The sequence below is a fragment of the Anser cygnoides genome, chromosome 6 (genome assembly GCF_040182565.1).
Source record: "Anser cygnoides isolate HZ-2024a breed goose chromosome 6, Taihu_goose_T2T_genome, whole genome shotgun sequence".
NCBI classification, from domain to species: domain Eukaryota; kingdom Metazoa; phylum Chordata; class Aves; order Anseriformes; family Anatidae; genus Anser; species Anser cygnoides.
This window is the reverse complement of record NC_089878.1, coordinates 19,083,190-19,104,913: the sequence shown is the minus strand read 5'-3', so window position 1 is coordinate 19,104,913 and position 21,724 is coordinate 19,083,190. Positions and strand designations below refer to the sequence as shown.

Sequence of the window (21,724 nt, the reverse complement as noted above, 5' to 3'; positions counted from 1 at the left end):
AATTAAGAAATCTGGAGGCAACCCCAAGGATGCGAGGCAGGAGACGAGCGCAAAGCAGATACGGCCCCCTTGCTTGTTCCCTCCTGGGGTGCCGTTCAGTCCGCTGCTGTCCTCGAGAAATGGACTCTGTACGCCGTCCTTCCCCGTCCCAACCCGCCCCAGTGCAACCATGCCCTTTATTACACGTGTGCTGTGAAATTTGAAGAGGAACCTGGGGTGAAAAGATGTGAAATGCCGTGTATTGTTTATTAAACGTATCCGATCCACGACGGTAGCTTAACGCAAAGCTTCTAGTCTAAATCGCCCTCGAAAGGAGAAAACAGGTTACAAAACAGATGAGATGGGACCTGAAACGCGACGTGATGCACAAGTACGTGTATTGTGTGTCTGTGTATGTGCCTGTATGTACACCGCTCCATGTATGGCACAGCCCCCGTGTGCGCGCACCCCCAGACGGGCGCGTTTGCGGGGCCGCACCGCGACGCCACGCATTCGCGGGAGGAGACGGTGCACGACTGCGGGCGTGCACGCACACTGCAGGTCTCAGCCGCTCATCCCAAGCTGCGGGCGACGACAGTCGTGCCGGGCATGCAGGGAGGCACGCACGCGTGTGGCAGGGCACGCACACGCGGGGCCGTGCGCGCCCCCCCCCCCTCGCCAGCCGCCCCGGGCACATGTGTGCACACGCGTGCCCGCCGCCGGGCGCGGCACCCCGGCTGCGCCTGCAGGAGATGCGCCCCGCCGCAGCGTGCGCACCCCAAACCCCCCGGGCGGGGAATTTTGGGCGGCTTTCCGCCGAAATCCGCCCCCCTCAGCCCCCGGGTGGCTGCGGTGCGGGGGTGAGCAGCGGGCACCCGCTGGCTGCGCCCATGCGTGCGTCCCTCCGCAGCATGCAAGCGACCGTCCGTCCCTTTATTTACTCCAACATAAACATCTTCGCATTCCGACCGCAGCCTAAACGTGATAAAGCCCTTCCGAGGGGAGCTCTCCATTGCGGCGAGTTTGATAAGGCTGCAAACGCAACTCGGATTGTTCGAAATGGCTCTGGATGCCTTTGTGCTTCCTAAAAGAGCATAAATAATTAAAGTTTGGCAGGGAGGAAAAGCTTTCTTGCAGAACTGTAGTGGCAATAAATGAAATGACTCAGAATCTCTTCTCCAGTCAGTTTTTACGAGAGCTGCCAGACAGTGTCTGTTCACGTTCTCCAGATACTAGGGGCGCCATAACAAAGTTAAGGTCAAGTTAGTGTCTTATCTTGGGTGGCACAAAAATACCGCATCTTCTCCAGCCGGACTGGGTGTATTTTTAAACCCGAATGTTATGCAAGTCGTCTGAATTTCCACGGAGGGCTTTTGGAAATGTCACTTGGACCAGAATACTTGGTAATTCCAGGCAACGGTTGCAGATGTTTCAAGACGCCTAACGGTAAAGTATGCGCCTGACTGTGTACATGATGAGCATTTGTGTGTCGATGCTATTTAATCTGAGCAAGGCGAAAAAAGGGGGGGAACGTAATGCTCAGAGCCGGGCTGGGAACTGACCCCAGGGCGAAAACGTTCTGGCAGGCGGGGACCCCCATGTCTGCCTTATTGCAGCGGGGTCTCTGCTGCGATATTGGACTCCCATTCCACAAATGAGATCGCTTTTTAAGGGTCTGTTTCCTAAAAGGGCTGTTTTCGTATTAACAAATCGTCGCCATGTCTTTGAACTTGAATTAGTTGAAACCGGTTGGTTCCTGCGCCAAAATTTAATTGATGCTGGGCTTGCTGCATCGAAAGGAAGGTGAAGGATTCTGGCTAAGGCGTAATTAGTTGTTTGAACGATAAAGAAAATGAGGCTTCATAGGTTCCCAGAGCCATCTCTCCTGATGAGCTTGGCGATCAGAAACCTGGGGGCACAATCCAAACGGATCCCTGCCCTTCTCTGCTACAAGCTCAGGGTGGTAAGTGACACAGGAGCCATTTTAACTGCGCAGGCATCATTTTTAGGAGGTTGTTCATGTGTTGTAGCAAAATCGAGAAGGCTCGAAAGTTACCGATGAAGGGAGGAAATGGTGGATTTGTGCCTTGGTTTCTAGTGATACCTTGCGATAGTTTATCTGCTGGCAGCGATTTGCGGCGTTTGAAGCGGTTTGAGAGGCACCAAGGCAGCGAAAAAAAAATAAAATTAAATTATAAAAAAATACGATACGGTACAGAGAAAAGAAAAAGAAGAGGAAAGATAGGGAAAAAGGAGTGAGCTTCATGTTATCTGCCCGGCTTGGGTCTTTCGCTTTTCGGGAGGGCACGCGGGGCCCCGGGGCGGAAGCCTCCGGGGCAGCCCTGGCCCGCTTTGGGGGGCCGGGGGAGGCGGGAGGGACTTGGGGCAGGCTGCGGGGCGCAGCCCGGGCTGGGGGGCTCCCGCCCCCGGAGCCTCTCCGCAACGCGGAGCCGGGAGCGCGCAGGAGGCGCCTGGCACGGCGGGGTCGCGGGGCGCGCAGCCTGCGGCTGGCCGAGCCCGATGCCCGCAGCGGCGCCTCGTAGAGCCCCCTGGCCTGCCCCTAGTCGCCCCCGGTGCCTGGGGGCTGGTTCCCTACCTGCCGGGCTCTCTGCTCGCTGGGTGGCGGCCGCCTTTGGGGAAACCACCCGGGGCCTGATGTCTGGAGGGAGCGCCCGGAGAGCGCCTGGGTGGCAGGGGGCGACCCTGCTTGGCGTGCAGAGCTCGGCCGGATTTCGGGTTCATTTGGAGAGCGGCATATGGCGGGGCCACTCGGGCTATGCTGTACAGTGGCGGAAAAAGGCATTCCCATAGAGAGCTGGCAAACGTTTCTGGAATGAGGGATTGCTCGAGCATAAGGCTATTGCTGGCGCGTATTATTCATCCTCTTCTCTTTTCAGCCTTTGTGACCCGGTTTGTGATCGGCTATGTAAAATAATATTTCAAGGAGAAAAAAAAAGAAAATTGGCAAAAATGAGCCCTCGAGGGCAGGGCGGCTGTGGGGCTGGCGGGTGCTGTGCGTGTCGCCTGCTCCCAACCCTGCTTTTCCCTTCCAATGAAAGTGAACGTTTGGGTGGGAGTTGGAGGCACAGGAACAGAGGTCACTTTGTGCGCTGCTCTGCTTCCCAAGGAAACCGTGCCTGGTGGACTTCTCTTCCTGCCCTAGCCCTTTTCTTTCCAGAAGAGCCCGAAAGTGCCTGCCTTTCATAAAATCCGCTGCTGAGAGATGTTCCGTTTGCCTGTTTCTCATTGCAGTTTGTCTCTGGCGCCCTTGTACAAGCGCACGGTGTTTGGGCTTGAGCGAGGGAAAACGAGGTGATCGGGACTCGTGCTTTGAATTTCGGGACGGATTTCGGTGCCAACTGTGGATTGCTGGAGCCGAGCGGGCAGCCTCCCTCGCGCGCTAGGGCGTGTAACTGGGACTTGGCTCTCCCGCGTGAACCACCGCCCGCTCCCCATCCGCCGAGCAGCGACCGGCGGACACCGCTCCTGCCATCGGGGAGCGGCCACGCCACGGAGCCCGGGGAGCTGGGAGCCCGCTCCCCGCGGGGCACCTTCCTCGACGGAGCCCCCCTGGCTCCGCTCCCGCCTCCCCCGGCGGCGATGCGGCGGGGGCGCGCCGCGGGGCCCCGCGGCGGGTGCCCGGGCGGCGCGGCCCCAGGTGAACGGGCACCCGCGGCACCCCCGGGCACCTCCTCGCCTGCTGGGGGAATGGGGGGAAAAGGCGAGGGTGCGCGCCCGCCCGTTCCGCTCATCCCTCCGTGCTGGGAGGGCTCTTTGGAGAGCTCTTAGGAGCCTTTCCGAAGGGCTGATATAGATATAAGGACATTTCTACATTGCGTCACGTGACATAATTACCACTAGAATCAATCAAGATGAATTGCACGTCAGCACACGGTGGGGATTTTTTCTTAGTTGATCCTGTCCAAACCCTCTTGTGCAATAGATGGATCTTGTTCAATGCATTGAAGCCTCCTGGTTGCTTGCAATCGCAAAAAGGAAGACATGACCGAGTTTGACGATTGCAGTCACAGCGCATCCAATATGTATCTGCCAGGGTGCGCTTATTACGTCTCACCCTCAGATTTCTCGACGAAACCCTCTTTTTTGTCGCAATCGTCTTCCTGTCAAATGACTTTTCCTTATTCTTCTAATTTACCTCATGTCCAACCTGTGCGCGAAGTAGCATTCAGGGAATACGGATTAGAGCGCAGCAAATGGCAGTATAGGGGCAGTTATGCTCCTTATTACTCAGCTGAAGAGGTGATGCACAGAGACTTTCTGCAGCCTGCGAACAGGAGGACGGAAATGTTATTCAAAACGGACCCCGTGTGCAGCCACCATGGACCGTCTCCTGCTGCCTCCAACTTCTACAGCTCGGTGGGGAGGAACGGCATCCTGCCGCAAGGCTTCGACCAGTTTTACGAGACAGCCCCCGGACCCCCGTACCAGCAGCACTCCGAGGGCGAGGGGGACGCGGACAAGGGCGACTTGAAGCCCCAGAACAGCACTTGCAGTAAAACACCTTCCAGCCAAGAAAAGAAAGTGACAACAGCAAACAGCGCCGATTCCCCTTCTGGTGAGGCTGTTGCAGAGAAGAGCAACAGTTCAGGTAGGTATCAGTAGTAAATTGGGGGCAAAAGTACAAGGCCAACACTTTGTCAAGCCGCATTTTATGTGCAATTTTATAAGCATCCAAAGGATTTTATATATCCTATAAGATTTCCTTTACCGTTGTAAAGCGTGTTTACGATAGGAAACCAATTTAGGTGGGCTTAAGGTATTCTTGGAAGAGGATATTAATTGTTATTAAATTGTTGATTTGGCGGGGGGGGGGGGGGGGGGGACACGACAGGGAGGTTTCACAGGTAGTGCTCGGAGCTGCCTTCGTTTTGGAGCCTGAGATCTTCGTTTGTTTGGTGAGGGGGGTGGGGGGAGAGGAGTTTGAGAAACTTGGAATATTTCCAGCCCATTTAAATATCTCTCTGTACTGCTCGAAGTGCTCTCTTTTAAGGAGAAGTTGGGAAATATTCGCTTTTTCGCTAAGGCACCCGGAGAGTAAAAGCCCCAGGAATATTTTCTGAACTGCTGGAGGGCTGCTTTCCAGGCGATGGGATATTGTCAAAGCCTCTGATCTCTTCCCATCTGAGTGTGTTTGTAGCAGCAGCATAACTCAGTTTCCTCTTTCTTGATTTTCAGCGATTCCTCAGCGATCAAGGAAAAAGAGGTGTCCCTATACCAAATATCAGATAAGAGAACTGGAACGTGAGTTTTTCTTCAACGTGTACATAAACAAAGAGAAGAGACTACAGTTGTCCAGAATGCTCAACCTCACTGACCGACAAGTTAAAATCTGGTTCCAGAATCGAAGGATGAAAGAAAAGAAACTGAACAGAGATCGACTCCAATATTTCACTGGAAATCCCTTGTTTTGAAAAAAAAAAAAAAAAAGGAAAGAAAGAAAGAAGGATAAAGAAAAAGAAAAGAAAAAAATAAAAATCGAGAGAGAAGGAGAAAAAGAAGAAAGAAGGAAAAATTGAATATATCTGTCTCTCTGACCTGCCATCTGAATGCAAAAGTAAATTGGTTTACATGACACATCCACCCTGCGGAACTCAAAGTTTCATTTTCACGTGCAGCTCCCCACACTGAATGGCCACTGGAGATTTCGGGGCTTGGCGCAGCAGATTCCTGATAAGGGGAAACTAGGGTAAATCCAACTGTCCCTTCTCGAGTGTTTCTCGCCAAAGGTGCTTGTTTTCCTCTCCCAAAGTACCAGCAATGGACCTGCAGTGTGTCTGGTAGTTTTTGCTTACAATTAATTGAGTTCGGGGGGGCCATGTTGTTGCTTTTGAGCTAGGATAACACTTTCCTCCCTCTAAGTGAATGCGGTTTATTTAAGAGATGGTAAATGTACGTTCGCTATATATAAAAAATATATATATATGTTTCTATTGTCATCCAAAAGCATGGGCCACTGTCTTTTTCATGTGAATAAATGGTTTCTAGTAAAGTTAAGGTTATAACTTCCGTGCACTGTATGGATTTCCATCTCCGAAGGATCCTAGCGTTTCCCGGGCTAGAGCCAAGTTCAGTTAAATAATAACGGGAGGAAGCCAAGCCGGGTTATTTTAAATGCATTTCAAAAATAAATAATAGCTTAGAGCTGTAACTCTCCCTTTGTAGATATGTGTAACCTTCACTGTTCCCCCCTCAGTGTGAGGCAGAGCAAACATGGCTGTCTGCAGACCATCACTTCTGATGGTGCTACAATTACTATAAACAACGAAAAAGGCTTTTTTAACTGGTCAGGCTCCCAACAAGCCCAGAATCCCGAAGGCCAATGACTGTTTACTTGCTAGTGAAGGGTAAGCCAGAACGAGGGCTCAGAGCGGTTGAGACAAGAGGGAGCTATAAACAATTGGCACTGGTGGGGAGGGAAGGAAAAAAAAAAAGTTTGGAGACAGAGGGGAGGATCTCTAAAATATGATTTCTCGGCGGGGCGTGCGGAGAGCAGGGCTGGCCGGGTGCGGCCGCTCCGCACCCGCTCTGCAGCCGCGTAACTCCCGCTCCGCTCCCGCGGGCGCGGCAGGCGGCCCTGCGTCCTCCGGCGGGCAGGGATCCGGCGGAGGTCCCCTCCGCTTTATGCTGCGTGACCTGGCTGGGCTGTTTACAAAACCTTGAACTGTCTAGACAACACCATAAAACCCGAGGTTCTAAACAGCTTAATTGGGTTATATTATACACCTTCTGGTGGGTGAAAAAGAGATTTCCGCAATGTGCAATAAAGGCGAGGAGCGGGGAAAGAATTTGGCTTTTTTGAATAGGATGGAGCGGCTCGCGCTACACTTGCTTTCAGCGAAGGCAAAACTGGGCAAATTAGTGACGAACGGCCCCAGAATTAAAAAATGGAGAAATGGGAGTGGAGGGAAGCATAGCTAGAAATATTTTTTAAAACCCTTTAGCAAGAAAAACATAAGTGTATGCCTTTGAACTTCCAAAATGTCAAGGTCATCACCTTTAACCTTTCTGAATAATTAGGCGCCTTAAGGTTCCTCTGTTATTTTCAACCACCACCCACTCTCTCTCTGTCTCCCTCCCTCTCTCTCACACACACGCACAACCACACACACGCTGAGTACCGCATAGATGGCCATATTAGCAAATGCATCATAACGCAAAGAAAATCCCAGCTGGGTCGAGGTGAGCATCTCCGCGGCGTGCCGGGAGCAAGCCCGGCTCCCGTCCCCGCCAGCGGGCTCCCCGCTTCCCTCTCCTTTCTCTTCCGTGCCCCGGGAACTCGCCCCAAATCTCCCTTTTTAGCCCTAAAGAAAAAATGCTTTTGTCGCTCCGAATAAAATGCGGGGGGGCGTAAGGAACGCTTCGTAATCTGGGGAGAAGGATGGTATTTCGGCAGTTTTTCTCCGGATGCGCGTTTCCCGGCAAAGCCCATACATTGGAAATGCTGCTAGCCGCGGGGAATTTCATTTCGCCTGACCTTATAGCAAAATTCTCGCGTCTCTCCCGAGTCTTAATCCACAGGGCGAGAACGACTCTTCTGATTTTCTGTTCCCTGCAGTGCTTTAACAGTCTATCTTAGAGGACTATTATCCCTTTAAAATGCCCAGACACCGCAAAAGAGGGCCGCGGAAACCTAAACGCCCCAGCATTAATCTTGCATAAATGCTCAATTATAGCAGTTTTAAGTTTCTATTGAAAAATAAAGGGAAAAAAAAACACGACTGAAAGCAAATTGGGCTAAGGAGAAAGGAGGAAATTCCCTGGTGCTTCGCCACCAAATGCCACAGGAGGGCGCGCTCATGTGCTGTAATGCGCACAGCAGCCCTGATGTTCAAGGATATTTTGCTCCTAATAATAATTCCACTGCTAATAAAATATCTAATATATAAGTAACGATAAGATTTCAGGGCCTTCCAAATGAGAAAATAAAGCATCAAAAAGATTTATTAAACAAATAACCCATAACCGTGACGTGTTCGAGAAATATGCCACTTTAAAAGAAATTTTTTTGGTCGTAATCTTTTATAATGCATCCGAGCTTTAAAAAAAATCACATAATTTTAAGAAAAAAAAATGATATTCCGAATTCGTTCCCTAGAACGAAAAACTATTTACTCCTTTAAGGACAGCCTTAACGCGGGTAGAACAAAAGTAATATAAAAAACAGGCGTTTCCACAGTTTATCTTTGAATTCTCACTCAAGGCTTTTCTTAAATAAACCTATCGGCACAGAAAGCATAATTTTAAAAACGTATTTTACTTAAACGCGAGATTAACATTAGATGCTGAGAGTGCTTATTTTTTTAAAGAGAGACAGAGAGAGTAAAGCGAAAAGAAGATATTTTTAATATCCGAACATCACCTTGCCAAGGCTTTGCTGATTGAAATCCCTCTCCTTAAAAACACTATGGAGATCTATTAAAATGAAACTAGAGATTAGAAAATTAAAGTGAAGCTTATGAATTCCCTGGACGTTCTCCAGCGACCGAGCATGTTCCGTTTTTCTGGTTTTGTGTTTTCTTTTTTGTCCTCCAGTGCGCACTTTTCCTCAGAATCTCACGGAAGAAAGGGCTTCGCTCCCTTCTGCTTTTTTTCTGCAGAGTTCATCGAAATCTATTTCGCCTTGGCTCAGTCATGTTCCGCATTTTCAAAGCCCCATCTCTCGTGAAAGCATTTGTTGGCACTTTGACCGTTGGGTTTTTTGTTTTTGGTTTTTTTTTTTTTTTTTAGAAGTTCATTGTTAACAGTTTCCTAGAAATAGACTTTCCGTCTGTGATAAAATGGTAAAACGGCATTGTGCAAACTAAAATCCTTGGATCCTTTGACGCCAAAGGTAGCCCCTTTTAACCGGACCCAGAGCCCGGAGGAAAATGCCCTGGTCTCTCGGTGGCGATACCTATTTCGGGAGGGAAAGATTTAGCAAAGTTTTCTTGTTTGTTTTTGCTGGCATTAGAGTGCTTCTTGTGAGAGCCCACACCAGCCCCAAAGCCTTGAGGCTTCTGCGGGATGCTTTAGACCCTCGCAATTACAGTGAGGCCGATCTCAGAGAATGTAAACGAGTGATTGGAGCCAGGATGTGTTGTTAATGGAAAAAACACACACACACACAGACACACAAAATCTTGAATATGGGAATGCCGCTTTGTTTTTTTTTATTTTCTTTCTTTCTTTACTTCTTTCTTTCCTTCTTTCTTTCTTTCTTTCTTCTTTTTCAATCATCTTGTTGGTGTGATGATTCCGTGAGAGTCTATAATCTTTTGTATTTTGCCCCCCCCCCCCCATTTCTCTGTTTAATTCCTTTAGAAAGAAAAGGCTGGGGGCTATTTCCAAATGTCTTTAAGCTTGTCCTTTTAGGAGATCGAATAGGGCGTTTGCTTATTTTCTGACAGAATTTCGAATTCGGCAGGAATCTGCCGGAAGATAAACGTGTAGCTCAGATGCCGGAGCTGAGGGCAGAACCGCCGAGCAGCCTCCCCGCTAAAATCTTATAACTCGGGGCTGTGCTTCTGTGTGCACGGAAATATGGAAATACAGCAGAGGAAGGGCTGAGGCTGGGGGCAAAGCTGGGAGTACACAGTGCTACCGTGCGCTCCCCACAGCAGAAATAACACCTCTGAAGAAATGGGCAGCGAGGTATCTTGTTTATTTTATAAGCTTTTCTATTTAGGAAAAGGGATAATGTCATCAGTATGTTTTTCTCCCCACCTCCCCACCCCCGGTCGAAAAAGTCCAGGGAATCTGAACCCTCAGCCGAGACGTCGACTCTTTCTATGAAAATATGGCACATAGAAATCTGGGCAACGTGACAGTTGCTTTATTAAAAAAAGAAAGGTCACAATATTGTAGCCAATTTCTTTTTTCCTTTAAATAAAAGCTATTCTTCAATCTCCCTGCAATATAACAGCGTGGTATAAAATATACAGTCTGCGCGTTTAAAGGCACCCTAAATAAAATGCTGAAATCGAGTAAATGAAAGCAATTTTACTAAAAGCTTCCCGGGTTCCAGCCTATTTTTAAAATAAGATATTTCTCGCAATACCTTTGTTACTGAAGGCATCTGCAAAATATCTAGCCCCTTGCGTACCTCTCTCCCATCCCCCTCCTATAATGAGACACAAACACAGCAAATTGCAAGTATGAGGATCGTCAGCAGTGTGGAGAAAAAAAAATAAAAATAATCATATCACGAGTAATAATGGTTAGGAAGATAAGGCAGTGAAAATTAAACCCCACTGGCACGTCTGGTAACCTCAAGTTTTTAGCCCTGACATTTGCTAGAGGAGAAAACTGTAATGTCCACCTATGCTTTATTACAAACAGTAATTTACATCTGCATGGACCCATTGGTTGGGTTTTTTTTTCTTCCCTCATTCGAAAAAATATGGGGCTCTGAGAGCAAAACCTTTATATTAATGTAGACTGTATATCTCATTTATTGCACAATATTGATTTATTTATTAATGTTAATTACTTGATTCCATTTTAATATGATTTAAAACAAGAGTGACATTAAATGCCCAGAGCCTAAGTCTCCAGTTCCCCAGTGGCTCTTGCATGTTTATTCAACTTCTATTTACATCAAACTTAAACTTTCCTACTGTTCATTTTCAATAAAAAATTGCTGCCCGTTTTTCAAAAAAGAAAAAACCCTCATGATTTATCGTGAGCAAGGGGTCTTACGGAGCTGTTTACCAGTCCTGAATACGATATTTAACTCATTATCATCACAGCCATCCTCGAAGTTTCCGTGCAGTGACATGCAAGAAATTCATATTTGCAATTTAAAAAAAAAATCAAAGAGACCTCATTTCTGACCAGAAGCCAAGGAGCGAGCTCCTTTAGCACAGGCGAGGCTGGCGTGGCAAGCAGTTAAGCGTTGGGTTATTGTTTTAACTTTACTGTTGGGCAAAATCCACTGCAAACCTCTGGGCTAATACTTCAGTTGGGATATTTCTGGGACCTTCTTTTCTTAAAGTGTAAATAAAGGTTATGAAAGACCCATTTGATGGGCATAAAATTCCTGATTAGATTTAACAGTCAAGTCTTAAACTGCGTCAAGGAAAATAGTATTTTGTTTCTTTAAACTCTGTGGGTTGTCCGGGCTGTTGTTTAAAAAGAGGAAATTGCTAGAAAGCAAGGGGGGGAATGCAGTGCTCAGAGGGAGCGTCGTGGGCTCCTCTGCAGCTTCTTTCCCAGCTCAGGCAAATCTTAGCAATGGCTCTGATAATGATCTTAAATGTCGAGATTTTGTAAATGCCCCTTTCCCTGCTGAACCCTCGGTGCCGATGGAGCGTGCCCGGAGAGGGCAGAGGGCTGCGCCAGGCGCAGGGGATGCTGCAAAAAATCTGGAAAGCAGCGAATATTATGGAGGTAATATTTAAACTCTCCGGCAACACAGAAGCTGGAGACTGGAGCTATAAAAGACACTGGCTCTTAACCTGACAATGATGTTGTATTTGAACAGCTGCGATAAGGTTTTAAAAGGTCTGTCTCATTGCCACAGCGAAATTTTAAATAGGGTTATTGTTTCCAGCAATGTAAAGTGTACGGTAAAGTGCAAAACAGTCAAATGCCAGGAAACAGGAGAAAATTCAAACCCACGTTGCTGGAAAAGGCATGTTTTGAGCTGTGCGAAAGACGCATTTGAAATGTTAAAAATCCTTTCACGTGCTGCTTGCTCCTTGGGATCTGAAAGGGTGTTTTGATGTTAGAAAGGCCCAAAATAAACAGCCAGATGCATTCGAAACAAAAATTATCAACAAGTTCACTTTGTGTGGATAAGAGTCCTTGACAGCATTAGTCCCAGATAAGAAATACTCCAGATTGAGAACAGTTGAAAGCCAGCCAGACAGACAGACAGAAGCAAAGAAAGAGAGAAAGAAAGAAAGAAAGAAAATGAAAGGAAAGAAAGAAAGAAAATGAAAGGAAAGAAAAGGAAGAAAATGAAAAAGAGTAATAAATGCCCTGTGCCATCACTATCTAAAATGTAACAGGTTCGGGTGTAAATATGGGTACGAAGTGGGGGGGCACTAAAACACGTTTAAAGTGTTGAGACTCAAAAATCTAATTTGCCATGTAGGCATTTACTGGTGCCCTCGGTATTTCTTATTTATTTTTTATTTTTTTTAATATTCCAGCTGCACTCATCACTCGTCATTCAAAAAAGAAAAAAGAAAAAAGAAAGAAAGAAAAAGAAAAAGTTACACGATCAGTTGCAGTAGGGGCATGAGTTTCTGTATATATATATATATTAATGAGCAATACTACAGAAGGAGAAATTATCTTATGGTGCTTTCAGTTTCCCGGGCAAGTGAAAAAAATGTATATATGTATATATGGTTTTTTTTTTTTTTCACAAGCCGTAGTGAGAGAGCATTGTAAAATAATTTTAGGAATGTATTGTATCTATAAAACTCGACTTATGACAAAAGTATAGCTTTTAATATTTGACGATTTGTGTTAAAACAAAAATTGACCTTCTTGGTTAGTAGCGAGGAGAAAAATCAATGGTATAATTTTCAATAATTCATAACGCGAACGCCATTATGCTAAATCTTAACTATTAATCTTATCCTTTACAAAGTCTCGATTGATTTGTTAATAAAACATCTTCCCGTGCGTGGCAACAGCGGGTATAACTCTTTAAAAACCTCCAGAAGCAAGAAAATTACCAAGTAGCCCGGGAATGCAGATGAGGGCTTTTATTGATCGCCCCTGCCTCTCCCTAATACGCACCAATAAATCCCGCAACCTCTTGTACCTCGCGCTCGTCGGGCAGCACGCACGGCTTTTACAGGATCCGCGAGGGGAGGCAGCGGGCTTTTGCCGGCCGTGGGGGCGGGGGGGGGGGGCGGGTGGCCGGCCGCGCGGCGCGGTGCGGTGCTGCGCGGCGCTGCGCGGTGCTGCGCGGCGCGGTGCGGGCGGTGCGGTGCCGCGGCGGCGGCCTAGGGGTCGCTGTTGACCGCGGCGGGGCGCGGCGGGGCGGCGCGGCGGGGCGCGTCAGCGGCGGGGCGGCGGGGCGCGGGGCGGCGGGCGCTGCCATTGGCCCGGCTGTCATGTGGTCGCGCGGAGGCATCGGCGCTTCCCCGGGAATGTTTTCCTCGAGATGTCAGCCTGCAAGGGACACAAGCTCTCTTCCTCAAATTCCTGCCCAAAATGTCCTTCCCCAACAGCTCTCCTGCCGCTAATACTTTTTTAGTAGACTCTCTCATCAGTGCGTGCAGGAGTGACAGTTTCTACTCCAACAGCGCCAGCATGTATATGCCACCTAGCACAGACATTGGGACTTATGGGATGCAAACCTGTGGACTCCTACCGTCTCTGGCTAAAAGAGAAGTTAATCACCAAAATATGGGTATGAATGTACATCCTTATATACCTCAAGTAGACAGTTGGACAGACCCGAACAGATCTTGTCGAATAGAGCAACCTGTTACACAGCAGGTCCCCACTTGTTCCTTCACTACAAATATTAAAGAAGAAAGCAATTGCTGCATGTATTCCGATAAGAGAACCAAACTCATTTCTTCAGACGTCCCTTCCTACCAGAGGCTGGTGTCTGAATCATGCCCCATTGAGAACCCCGAGGTTCCCGTCCCAGGATATTTTAGACTGAGCCAGACCTACGCCACTGGGAAAACCCAAGAGTACAATAATAGCCCCGAAACGAGTTCAACTGTAATGTTACAGTTAAACCCTCGCGGCAGCTCCAAACCGCAGATATCTTCTCAACTTCAGATGGAAAAGAAAATGAATGAAAACCCGAACAACCAAGACAGCGCAGCTAAAGTCTCTCAAGTGGAAAGTCCCGAGCCCAAGTCCACGTTGCAAGACGAGAGGAGCTGCCTGCCCGAAGGCTCCGTGTCCAGCCCAGAAGTCCAGGAGAAGGAGAGTAAAGGTCTGTATTACCGAGTTTAAACCGTACCGTGGTGTAACTCCAACACGCCAGCACCCTAAAGCACGCTCTGATATACTAACGAGCATCACAGCCAGCACATTTAATGGTAAGAAGTATCGGGCTGCAGGTGCTGTGCCTCTGAAGATTTTGGCAGGAAAAAAAAAAAAAAAAAGCTACACAAAAGGGTCCAAAGCTCTGCTTTAGAGACCTGCTTCTCTTGTGCATGCAGACCGGCTCTGTGATGCGGGGAATATCTCTGGGTGCTCCTTAGTGCACTGCAGCAGCCAAAATCAGCCAAATACCCTTAAAAAAGCAGGTCTGGAGGTTGTAAAATACGACCAGCTCAACTTTTCTCTCGTAATATTTCGCAGATTTCTTGTTTGTTTGTATGTTTGTTTTCACTGAGCCTGGCTGCTCTTTGATTGCATTTAAAGTTAATTACGATCCTATTAAAATAGGTGAGGAATAGGTGCTACCAAGCTGGGTGAAGTTGGAAACAAATGCACAATGCAAGCAGCAGCCCGCTGCCTGCCTGATCAAAACGTGCAAGGTTTGAACGTGATGCTTTAGATAACCTTGGGTTTCTCTCCAAAAAGTGCAACGTTATTTTGAAAGGCGTACGAAAGCTAAAGGTGGTGCTTATCTGATTTTATTTTCCCCTTAGAGGTGCAATAAAGCCTTCGTTTCGAACGGCGTGTGTCGAGGAATCCAAAACCGGGATTATTTTTCCTTATAAAAATGTACTTTGCAACCTCTAGGTCGATTTTTACCCTACGTGTGCATGGAGATTCTCGTTATATGAATTACAGCTAACGGTCCAGGTCTAGGTTGATGTGGGGCGGATTCCTTTCTGGTGAAAAATAAAATCAAATCTAAATGGAAAATGGAAAAAAAAAAAAAAGAGAGAGAGAGAGAAAAAAAAAAGAAACACGAGGTGGAGGGTGTTGGTTTCACGTGCATCATTTCGGCTGGGGAAACGTCCATGTCTGCTGCTAGGTGTGCGTGTGCAGCTGAGCTGGGGGCTGTGGGGAGGCTGCAGAGGAGCAGGCTGCGGGGCTCTCCTGCAAGCGGGGCATCTCCCCGGCCAGCGCGGAGCCGGCCGAGCCAGCCCCGGGCGGGCTGCAGGCGCCAGAGTGTGCCCGGCGGGCTGCGGGCGGGCCGGGCGCCAGCCGCGAACTTGAGCGAGCCCCTCCAGGGCCGCCCGGGGGCTCGGGGCCGGTGACGGGGCCGGGGGCTGGGGGTTTGGGGACCCCCCGGCCCTGCAGAGCCCCGCGCCCTGCCCGCGCCTCGCCCCGCCGGGGCCTCGGCCCCGCAGCCCCCCGGTCTGCCGGCCCCACGGAGGAGGGTTCATGGCCAAGGGTACACTCTAACAGCCGGAGGGAGTTTTGATTTTTTTTTTCTTCTTCTTCTCCTTTGATTTTGATAGAGGAAATCAAGTCTGATACTCCAACAAGCAATTGGCTAACTGCAAAGAGTGGCAGAAAGAAGAGGTGTCCTTACACTAAGCACCAAACACTGGAATTAGAGAAAGAGTTCTTATTCAATATGTATCTCACTCGAGAGCGCCGCCTAGAGATCAGTAAGAGCGTAAACCTCACTGACAGGCAGGTCAAGATTTGGTTTCAAAACCGCAGAATGAAGCTCAAGAAGATGAGCAGGGAGAACCGAATCCGAGAACTGACCGCTAATCTGACCTTCTCTTAAAGCCTAACCCTGGGGGTGGAAACAGTGAGAAATGGGCACAGCACCACCAGTTGCTAAATGCAGGAGAGACTCTGGCAGAACCCGTCATTTTCCTTTTTTTTTTTCTTTTTTTTTTTTTCTGGTAGAATGTGACTCTTCGTCCTTCTTTTAGCGCTGCAAGTGAATATGTATTACTATGACGAGTATATATAAAACCTAGCACGTGTAATTTATTTTTGTTCTCATCGTAATGCAGGGTAACTATTATTGAATATTATCATTTGGTCTTAACTTATTGGAACTGTCGAACATCCAAGCAATGTGACTTTTTCATGTTTTTACTAACAAAATGGTATTTATGTGGGGCTGTTACACGGGCCATAACATTTTGAGTACATTCAATACTTTAAGAAAAAGGGGGGAAAAACTTTGGGGGCGGGGGGAAAGAGAAGCACATTATAATGTAACTATCCTCGCAAATGAACTTAGAGATTGTCCTTCGTAAAATGGAATATTTCATTCTTCTCCATTGTAGACATTTTCTTGTGGTGCATATGTGGAATAGTAGTCGTTCAGCAGCAATATGTCCTTCTTGTGCATGTTCTGTTCGCATGTATAATGCAATAAACTCTGTAAACTACTGCGGTTCCTTTGGTTTTCTACAAACGTTTGAAGTACGGCTGCAGGTTGGTTTCCTGATCTTTCCTTATCAGCAGCTCTTTGGACTGATGTACCTTCTTGCCTTCTTGTCCATTTTCTGGTCTTTGTGTGTGTCTGCCTGCTTTTCTTTCTTTCTTTTATTTTTTTTTTCCCCTTCCCTTCTTTTTAGGGGTGGGGTGGAGACTGGGGCGGGAAATGATGTAAAGCTAATTTATTTATAATTGTGTCTGTAAACAAATGATTAATTGATAAAATGTTGTGTGATGTTCGCAGTCTAACAAACTGAATGCAAAAAAAAAAAAAGAGACAGAAAAAAAAAAAAAGTAGTAAAATATTATGACCTAAACTGGACATCCTCATCCAATCAACTCATAAATGGTAAGTGATAAAAAATCTTTCTACTACAAGCTGTCAGCAATATGTGTGTCATTTTATTTGACGTTCCTATGTTGATTTAAAAAATAACAGTCACTGCCTGCTTACAATGTGTAGACTTTGATTTCGTGTCCTTACTTGCTTAAAAAAAACATCATACCAAATGCAAAGCTGGGTATAAATTAATGCGAGGAGTTTGCTTCTTGGTCAGCTCAAGAGCCTTTAGAAGATGGTGGATGGGGAAATACTCCCTCAAACATCTGGCAAGGTTGGGCTTTTGCGAGCAGGAAAGCTCCCAGGCATGCTTACAGAAGTACACCATCCTCTCCAGCCCTACTTTCGTGCCCCTGCACCATTTTTGTTTGCTCAGAGCTCGTTTTATTTCCCGCAAATCCATTTCAGTAGCACACGTCCAGATAATGAACTTCACGACTCTTAACCCTTTCGGCGCATAGCTGAAAAATATTATTTGCAGGGTCCCTGCCCTGACAGAGGAGGAAGGGGGTGCGGGTGAGCGGGTGGGAGCAGAAATACCGAGCAGAGCTGGCTTGCAAATGAACATGACACCAAACCGAAGTGTGAATACTTGGGCATACTTTCACCTTCAAACACTACTGGAAAAATTGCGTGGCTGCTGGCTGCGCTGGGAAAGCAGCTCGCCCACAATCAACGCCCAGTCTTCCCCTAAGCAGTTGCTAAATCAAGAAATGAAGCGCAAGATAGTGCCAACGTTTTCTGCCTTGGTGACACTGATATTGCTCATGTTGCAGCTGGTGGCGTTGCATTTTGCTCGCTTGTCGCGGATATTGAATTTCAGCAAATGCTTTCTCGTGTTTGCTCGTAGGGCAGAGGAATATTTTCCTCAGCCCAAAGCATCACCATTTTGAAGCTGTGGCAGCCGCAAGCACATAGGTATGCAGTGCTTGCTCTTGTTTCGAAAACAAACAAAGCGGTGCTCAAAGCCCACCTCTTTAAATATTGCGCACACTTGAACCATCTTTATTTTTATTTTTCCTTTAAAGATACTCGCTTCATCACCGAAGAAGTTTCGGCAGTGGGGACTAATTAACTGGCTCCATACCAAGTGTTCAACATATATAAAAAAGGAGGTTCACACTAATCTGCCCGCTTTATCAATTTCTATCTGTGTGCAGCGAGGGGCAGTTCCTCGCCATACAACAAGCCCTGCTTCTAGAGAAAATAAAGGGAAGTCTGAAAATGCAAAGGAAAATGCTAGATCGAGGTGCCCAAAAACTAAACAGAAAAAAATAAAAAAGGAAAAAAGGAAGAAAACAAGCTAAGAGAGTAATAAATCATTAAATAAACAGGAATTTCAGTCCCTTCCTCATACCGGCCCGCGAGTAGGAAGTGTTTTCGCAGTGCTGTTGTTTGTGTCCTCAGCGGGCTCTGCTGTGGGCTCTCCACTAACTGTGTGCGTTTCCTCCAGATCCCGACACAGCCACCTTCCCTCGCTCAGAAGAGCAGAAATGTGCGGAAGACCATGGGTAATCTGGTTTTCAATACTAACCGGGCATCTTGTGGCTCGGGGAAGGGGAACCGGCTCGGGGAGGGGAGAGAAGGAAGAGAAAGCGAGGAGGGCAGAAAGCTCCCGCAGGCATTGAACGTGGCCAGCCGGGGCTGGCCGGCCCCGGTCTCCCTGAACTCGGGCGGAGGAGACAGCGGGGCCGGGGCTGCTGCGGGGCCTCCTCGGGGTCCCCTCCGGCCGGGCTGCCCGGGGGCTCCGCGGCCCAAATTTTCTCGGGTGCAGCAGGGGCGTGCGCCCAGCCACGCGTCGGCCGTGCTGGGAGACACAGGCTTCGCTGTTCCCATCCGTCCGTTTTATTAGGGACACATTAATCTATAATCAAATACACCTCATAAAATTTTTATTGAAAGGCATAAAATCATTACAGAGGTCTTCCACCTGTTTTAAAACAACACAATGGGCATCTCTTTTAAAACGCGGATCCTTCCCATGGAAACTTTCTGCCGAGGGAGGGGGGCACGGGGACGGATAATACTACCCGCACACGCTCTGAAATATGGAAGTACCGCAATGTGCTTTTACTGTAACATTTTCCTGTTTTATGAGAAGTCGTTACAGTCCCAGCTTGCGATGGTTTGTTTTTACAGGCAAGAATCCCCCCTTCCCAGCGGGTTTCCTCAGCAGCTCGGAGTGTGATTAGCAAGCCAAAGCTGTTGGATTTATTTAAACACCCTGCCTCTCGTTGATTAAGAAATGAATGGCAGAAATCACTCAGACGACATGAAGAAATAGTCCGCGCCCGCCGCGGCCGTGGGCTGCCAGCGCCGCCACGCCCGCCGCGCCCCGGGCGGGCAGGGCAGGGTGGGCAGCGGGCAGGCAGCGGGCAGGCAGGGCCGGCAGGGCAGGCAGGGAAGGCAGGGCAGGCAGGGCAGGCAGGGAAGGCAGGACAGCGGGCAGGGAGCGGGCAGGCTGCGGGAAGGCTGCGGGAGGCAGCGGGCAGCGGGCGGTGCGGGAGGCGCGGGCGGCCCCGGCGCGGTGCGGGCGCGGTGCGGGTGCGCGGCGCGCTGTGCGGTGCTGTTGTTGATGATGATTTTTTTTTTAATCACAGCAGCCCCAGTTTAGCGGATTGATTTACTCGCAGTATTGGTAAATATGATCACGTGGGCCCCGCGACCAATGGTTGAGGCTTGCAGTCTGCAAAATACTACGATTGTTCTCAGGGAGGGTATCATATACAGTTAACAGTGTAACCTTTTATATGACTAAGAGGGGAGCCTAAAATGTCGTCTAGTGGCACCATAAGTAACTATTATGTCGATTCTCTCATAGGCCATGAAAGCGAAGAAGTTTACGGGAGTAGATTCGTCCAGGGAGGTCACAGTGCGACCTCCAGGCCATCAGGTGTTGCAGAGAGTTCAGATTTTTCCTCCTGTAGCTTTGCGCCAAAATCCACCGTGTTCTCCACCTCCTGGTCCACGGTTCACCCTCAGCCGTCTGCGGCAATGACCGGCATCTACCACCCCTACATGCACCAGCCCCACTTAGGGGCAGCCGACGCCGGCCGCTACGTGCGCTCCTGGATCGAGCCCTTCCCGGGCTTCCCGGGCGGCGGCGGCGGCGGCGGCGGCGGCAGCGGCGGCGGCGGCGGCGGCGGCGGCGGCGGCAGCAGCGGCTCCGCGTCCAGCTCCGGCTCCTCCACCGGGCGCCACTACGGGATAAAGCCGGAGACGGGAGCAGCCGCCTCCTCGTCTTCCTCCTCCTCCTCCTCCTCCTCCAAAAGGACTGAGTGCTCCTCGTCCCGGGAGTCCCAGGGGATCGGTGTGCCCGAGTACACGTGCAGCTCCTTCCTCCAGGAGCCCCGGGAGAAGGCGGCTGCCAGCAGCTCCAAGGACCCCGCCGCCTGCAGCCACAACCCCAGCCCGAGCAGCGATCTGAAGGAGGAGAAACAGCAGCAACTTGACCCAAGTAAGTAAAAAAAAGGAGAGAGAGAGAGGGGGAGAGAGGCAAGGAGAGAGGCAGGGAGAGAGGGAGAGAAAGAAAGAAAGAAAGAAAGAAATTGCCCCTTTGATTTATTGCCGAAACCTGTAAGGCTCGAATGTGCAAAACTGATAGTTTTACTAACCTATAAAAACGTCTAGACGCCTACCCCAGCGCAAGCAGCAACAAGCACCCATAAAAGACTCCACATAACCACCTACCATCAAGACATCATTTGTACAGTAAACAGACTGGGGCATTAAGGCTTTTATGATAATTCCTCCGAAGTTGTGAAAACAGTCCATCCTTCGTTAAATTAATTTAACGACCTTTCTCCCCCCCCCCCCCCCCCCTTCCCTATATACCTCCCTTCTTTCAGATAACCCTGCAGCAAACTGGATCCACGCTCGTTCAACGAGGAAAAAGCGTTGTCCCTACACAAAGTATCAAACTCTGGAACTGGAAAAGGAATTTCTCTTTAACATGTACCTCACCCGAGATCGCCGTTACGAAGTAGCTAGGATTTTAAATCTCACAGAGAGACAGGTCAAAATCTGGTTTCAGAACAGAAGAATGAAAATGAAAAAGATGAACAAGGAGAAAGGCAATAAAGGAGACTAACGCTGGGGTAGAAATGCAGCTGGGGAATATTGCTTTAGTTTTGAGTTTGGGGCTTTGGGAGATTTTTTTTTTTTTTAATTTTTAATTTCGGTTTGGTTGGGTTTTATGCTTCCCCTGCCCCCCTCAGCCCCGATTACGTTTCTCCTCCTCCTCCCGCGCCCCCCCCCACCCCAGGAACTTTAAATCAATCTGGTCTTTTTTAGATAGAAGTGAAACGTGGTCTATGTCAGGTATTTGGGGAAATTTTGTCTTGCTCGCCAACGTGTTTTGCAGAGTCGCTTCGTCCCCCCCTCCTCCTTCCCAGACCGTTTGGTTGATGATGTTGTGAGTGCACGTTAGCTTTGGGAACTTTATCTGATGTTAAATGTTTGACATGTTTCTTAAAAGTGATGTAGTCTAGGTAGTTACTTTGCCAAAATAAAGGTAAGGAAAATAACTATAATTATGGTAACAAGATATATATTAAATTACAGGCGCTTCAGTCAGTGGGGGTGTTGTGTCGTCCACGAGTTATTAAAAGGAAACCTTACCCCGACCCTCTGCTTTCTAGGTCTGAATTGCGCTCCTTCGCAATAGATGCCACAGCGAGGCCACGAGAGACCCCCCCCCCCTTTAGTGCACTGTTAGGAGGTTGTCTCAGACCCGAAGCCGTTCGCAATAGGCCTCACGTTTCCTGGTCCCCCGGCCCGCTGCCGCTCCCGACCCCGGTAAATGCTGTACTACCCACCACGTCTCTGCCTCCCGACCTGCTGTAACTGTTGTCCGCTATTACACAATAAAGGCTGCGAACGAAAAGCGCTGCGCTCGGAGCAGAAATCTGTGCGTCCCTCGCCCTGCCCTGCCCGCAAAGCCCCGCACAGCCCCGCAAAGCCCCGCACAGCCCCGCGCCTCCCGCCCGCCGGCCCCGCCGCTCCGCTCCTCTCCGCGCCGCTCCGCTCTGCTGCGGGCACGGCGGCCCCGCTGCCAGCCCCGGGCCGGGGAAAAGCTCCCCTGGCTCCAGGGGCTCGGCCGGGTGCGCCCGCCTCTTT

At 48.9% G+C, this 21,724-nt stretch overlaps 3 protein-coding genes across 6 annotated transcripts; all 3 read left to right on the top strand.

The window, feature by feature from the left end:
- The first annotated feature begins 1,766 nt into the window (after positions 1-1,766).
- HOXD11 (homeobox D11) lies at positions 1,767-6,006 on the top strand. Its single transcript, XM_013171180.3, has 2 exons — positions 1,767-4,588; positions 5,176-6,006. Exons 1-2 carry the CDS (start codon positions 3,982-3,984, stop codon positions 5,409-5,411), a joined length of 843 nt encoding a protein of 280 aa, XP_013026634.1. The 5' UTR covers positions 1,767-3,981; the 3' UTR covers positions 5,412-6,006.
- Positions 6,007-13,015: 7,009 nt separating this feature from the next.
- On the top strand, positions 13,016-16,218 carry HOXD10 (homeobox D10). Its single transcript, XM_013171178.3, has 2 exons — positions 13,016-13,894; positions 15,321-16,218. Exons 1-2 carry the CDS (start codon positions 13,153-13,155, stop codon positions 15,596-15,598), a joined length of 1,020 nt encoding a protein of 339 aa, XP_013026632.1. The 5' UTR covers positions 13,016-13,152; the 3' UTR covers positions 15,599-16,218.
- Positions 16,219-17,659: 1,441 nt separating this feature from the next.
- On the top strand, positions 17,660-21,491 carry HOXD9 (homeobox D9). Of its 4 annotated transcripts, none has more exons than XM_066999559.1 (3): positions 17,660-18,117; positions 19,428-20,063; positions 20,455-21,491. In XM_066999559.1, exons 1-3 carry the CDS (start codon positions 18,114-18,116, stop codon positions 20,694-20,696), a joined length of 882 nt encoding a protein of 293 aa, XP_066855660.1. In that variant the 5' UTR covers positions 17,660-18,113; the 3' UTR covers positions 20,697-21,491. The 4 variants fall into 4 exon arrangements, with proteins under 4 accessions (XP_066855660.1, XP_066855661.1, XP_066855658.1 ...); XM_066999560.1 differs by lacking the exon at positions 17,660-18,117 and having other exon boundaries at positions 19,251-20,063; positions 20,455-20,621; positions 21,247-21,491; XM_066999557.1 differs by lacking the exon at positions 17,660-18,117 and having other exon boundaries at positions 19,251-20,063; positions 20,455-20,703; positions 21,247-21,491.
- The last annotated feature ends 233 nt before the right edge of the window (positions 21,492-21,724 follow it).

Excerpts from the sequence above, each read along its gene's own strand:
- HOXD9 (XM_066999557.1), top strand. The coding sequence starts at position 19,379 with ATGTCGTCTAGTGGCACCATAAGTAACTATTATGTCGATTCTCTCATA. Across the intron at positions 20,064-20,454 it reads ACAGCAGCAACTTGACCCAA|ATAACCCTGCAGCAAACTGG; the intron begins GTAAGTAAAAAA and ends CCCTTCTTTCAG.
- HOXD10 (XM_013171178.3), top strand. The coding sequence starts at position 13,153 with ATGTCCTTCCCCAACAGCTCTCCTGCCGCTAATACTTTTTTAGTAGAC. Across the intron at positions 13,895-15,320 it reads CCAGGAGAAGGAGAGTAAAG|AGGAAATCAAGTCTGATACT; the intron begins GTCTGTATTACC and ends TGATTTTGATAG.
- HOXD11 (XM_013171180.3), top strand. The coding sequence starts at position 3,982 with ATGACCGAGTTTGACGATTGCAGTCACAGCGCATCCAATATGTATCTG. Across the intron at positions 4,589-5,175 it reads AGAGAAGAGCAACAGTTCAG|CGATTCCTCAGCGATCAAGG; the intron begins GTAGGTATCAGT and ends CTTGATTTTCAG.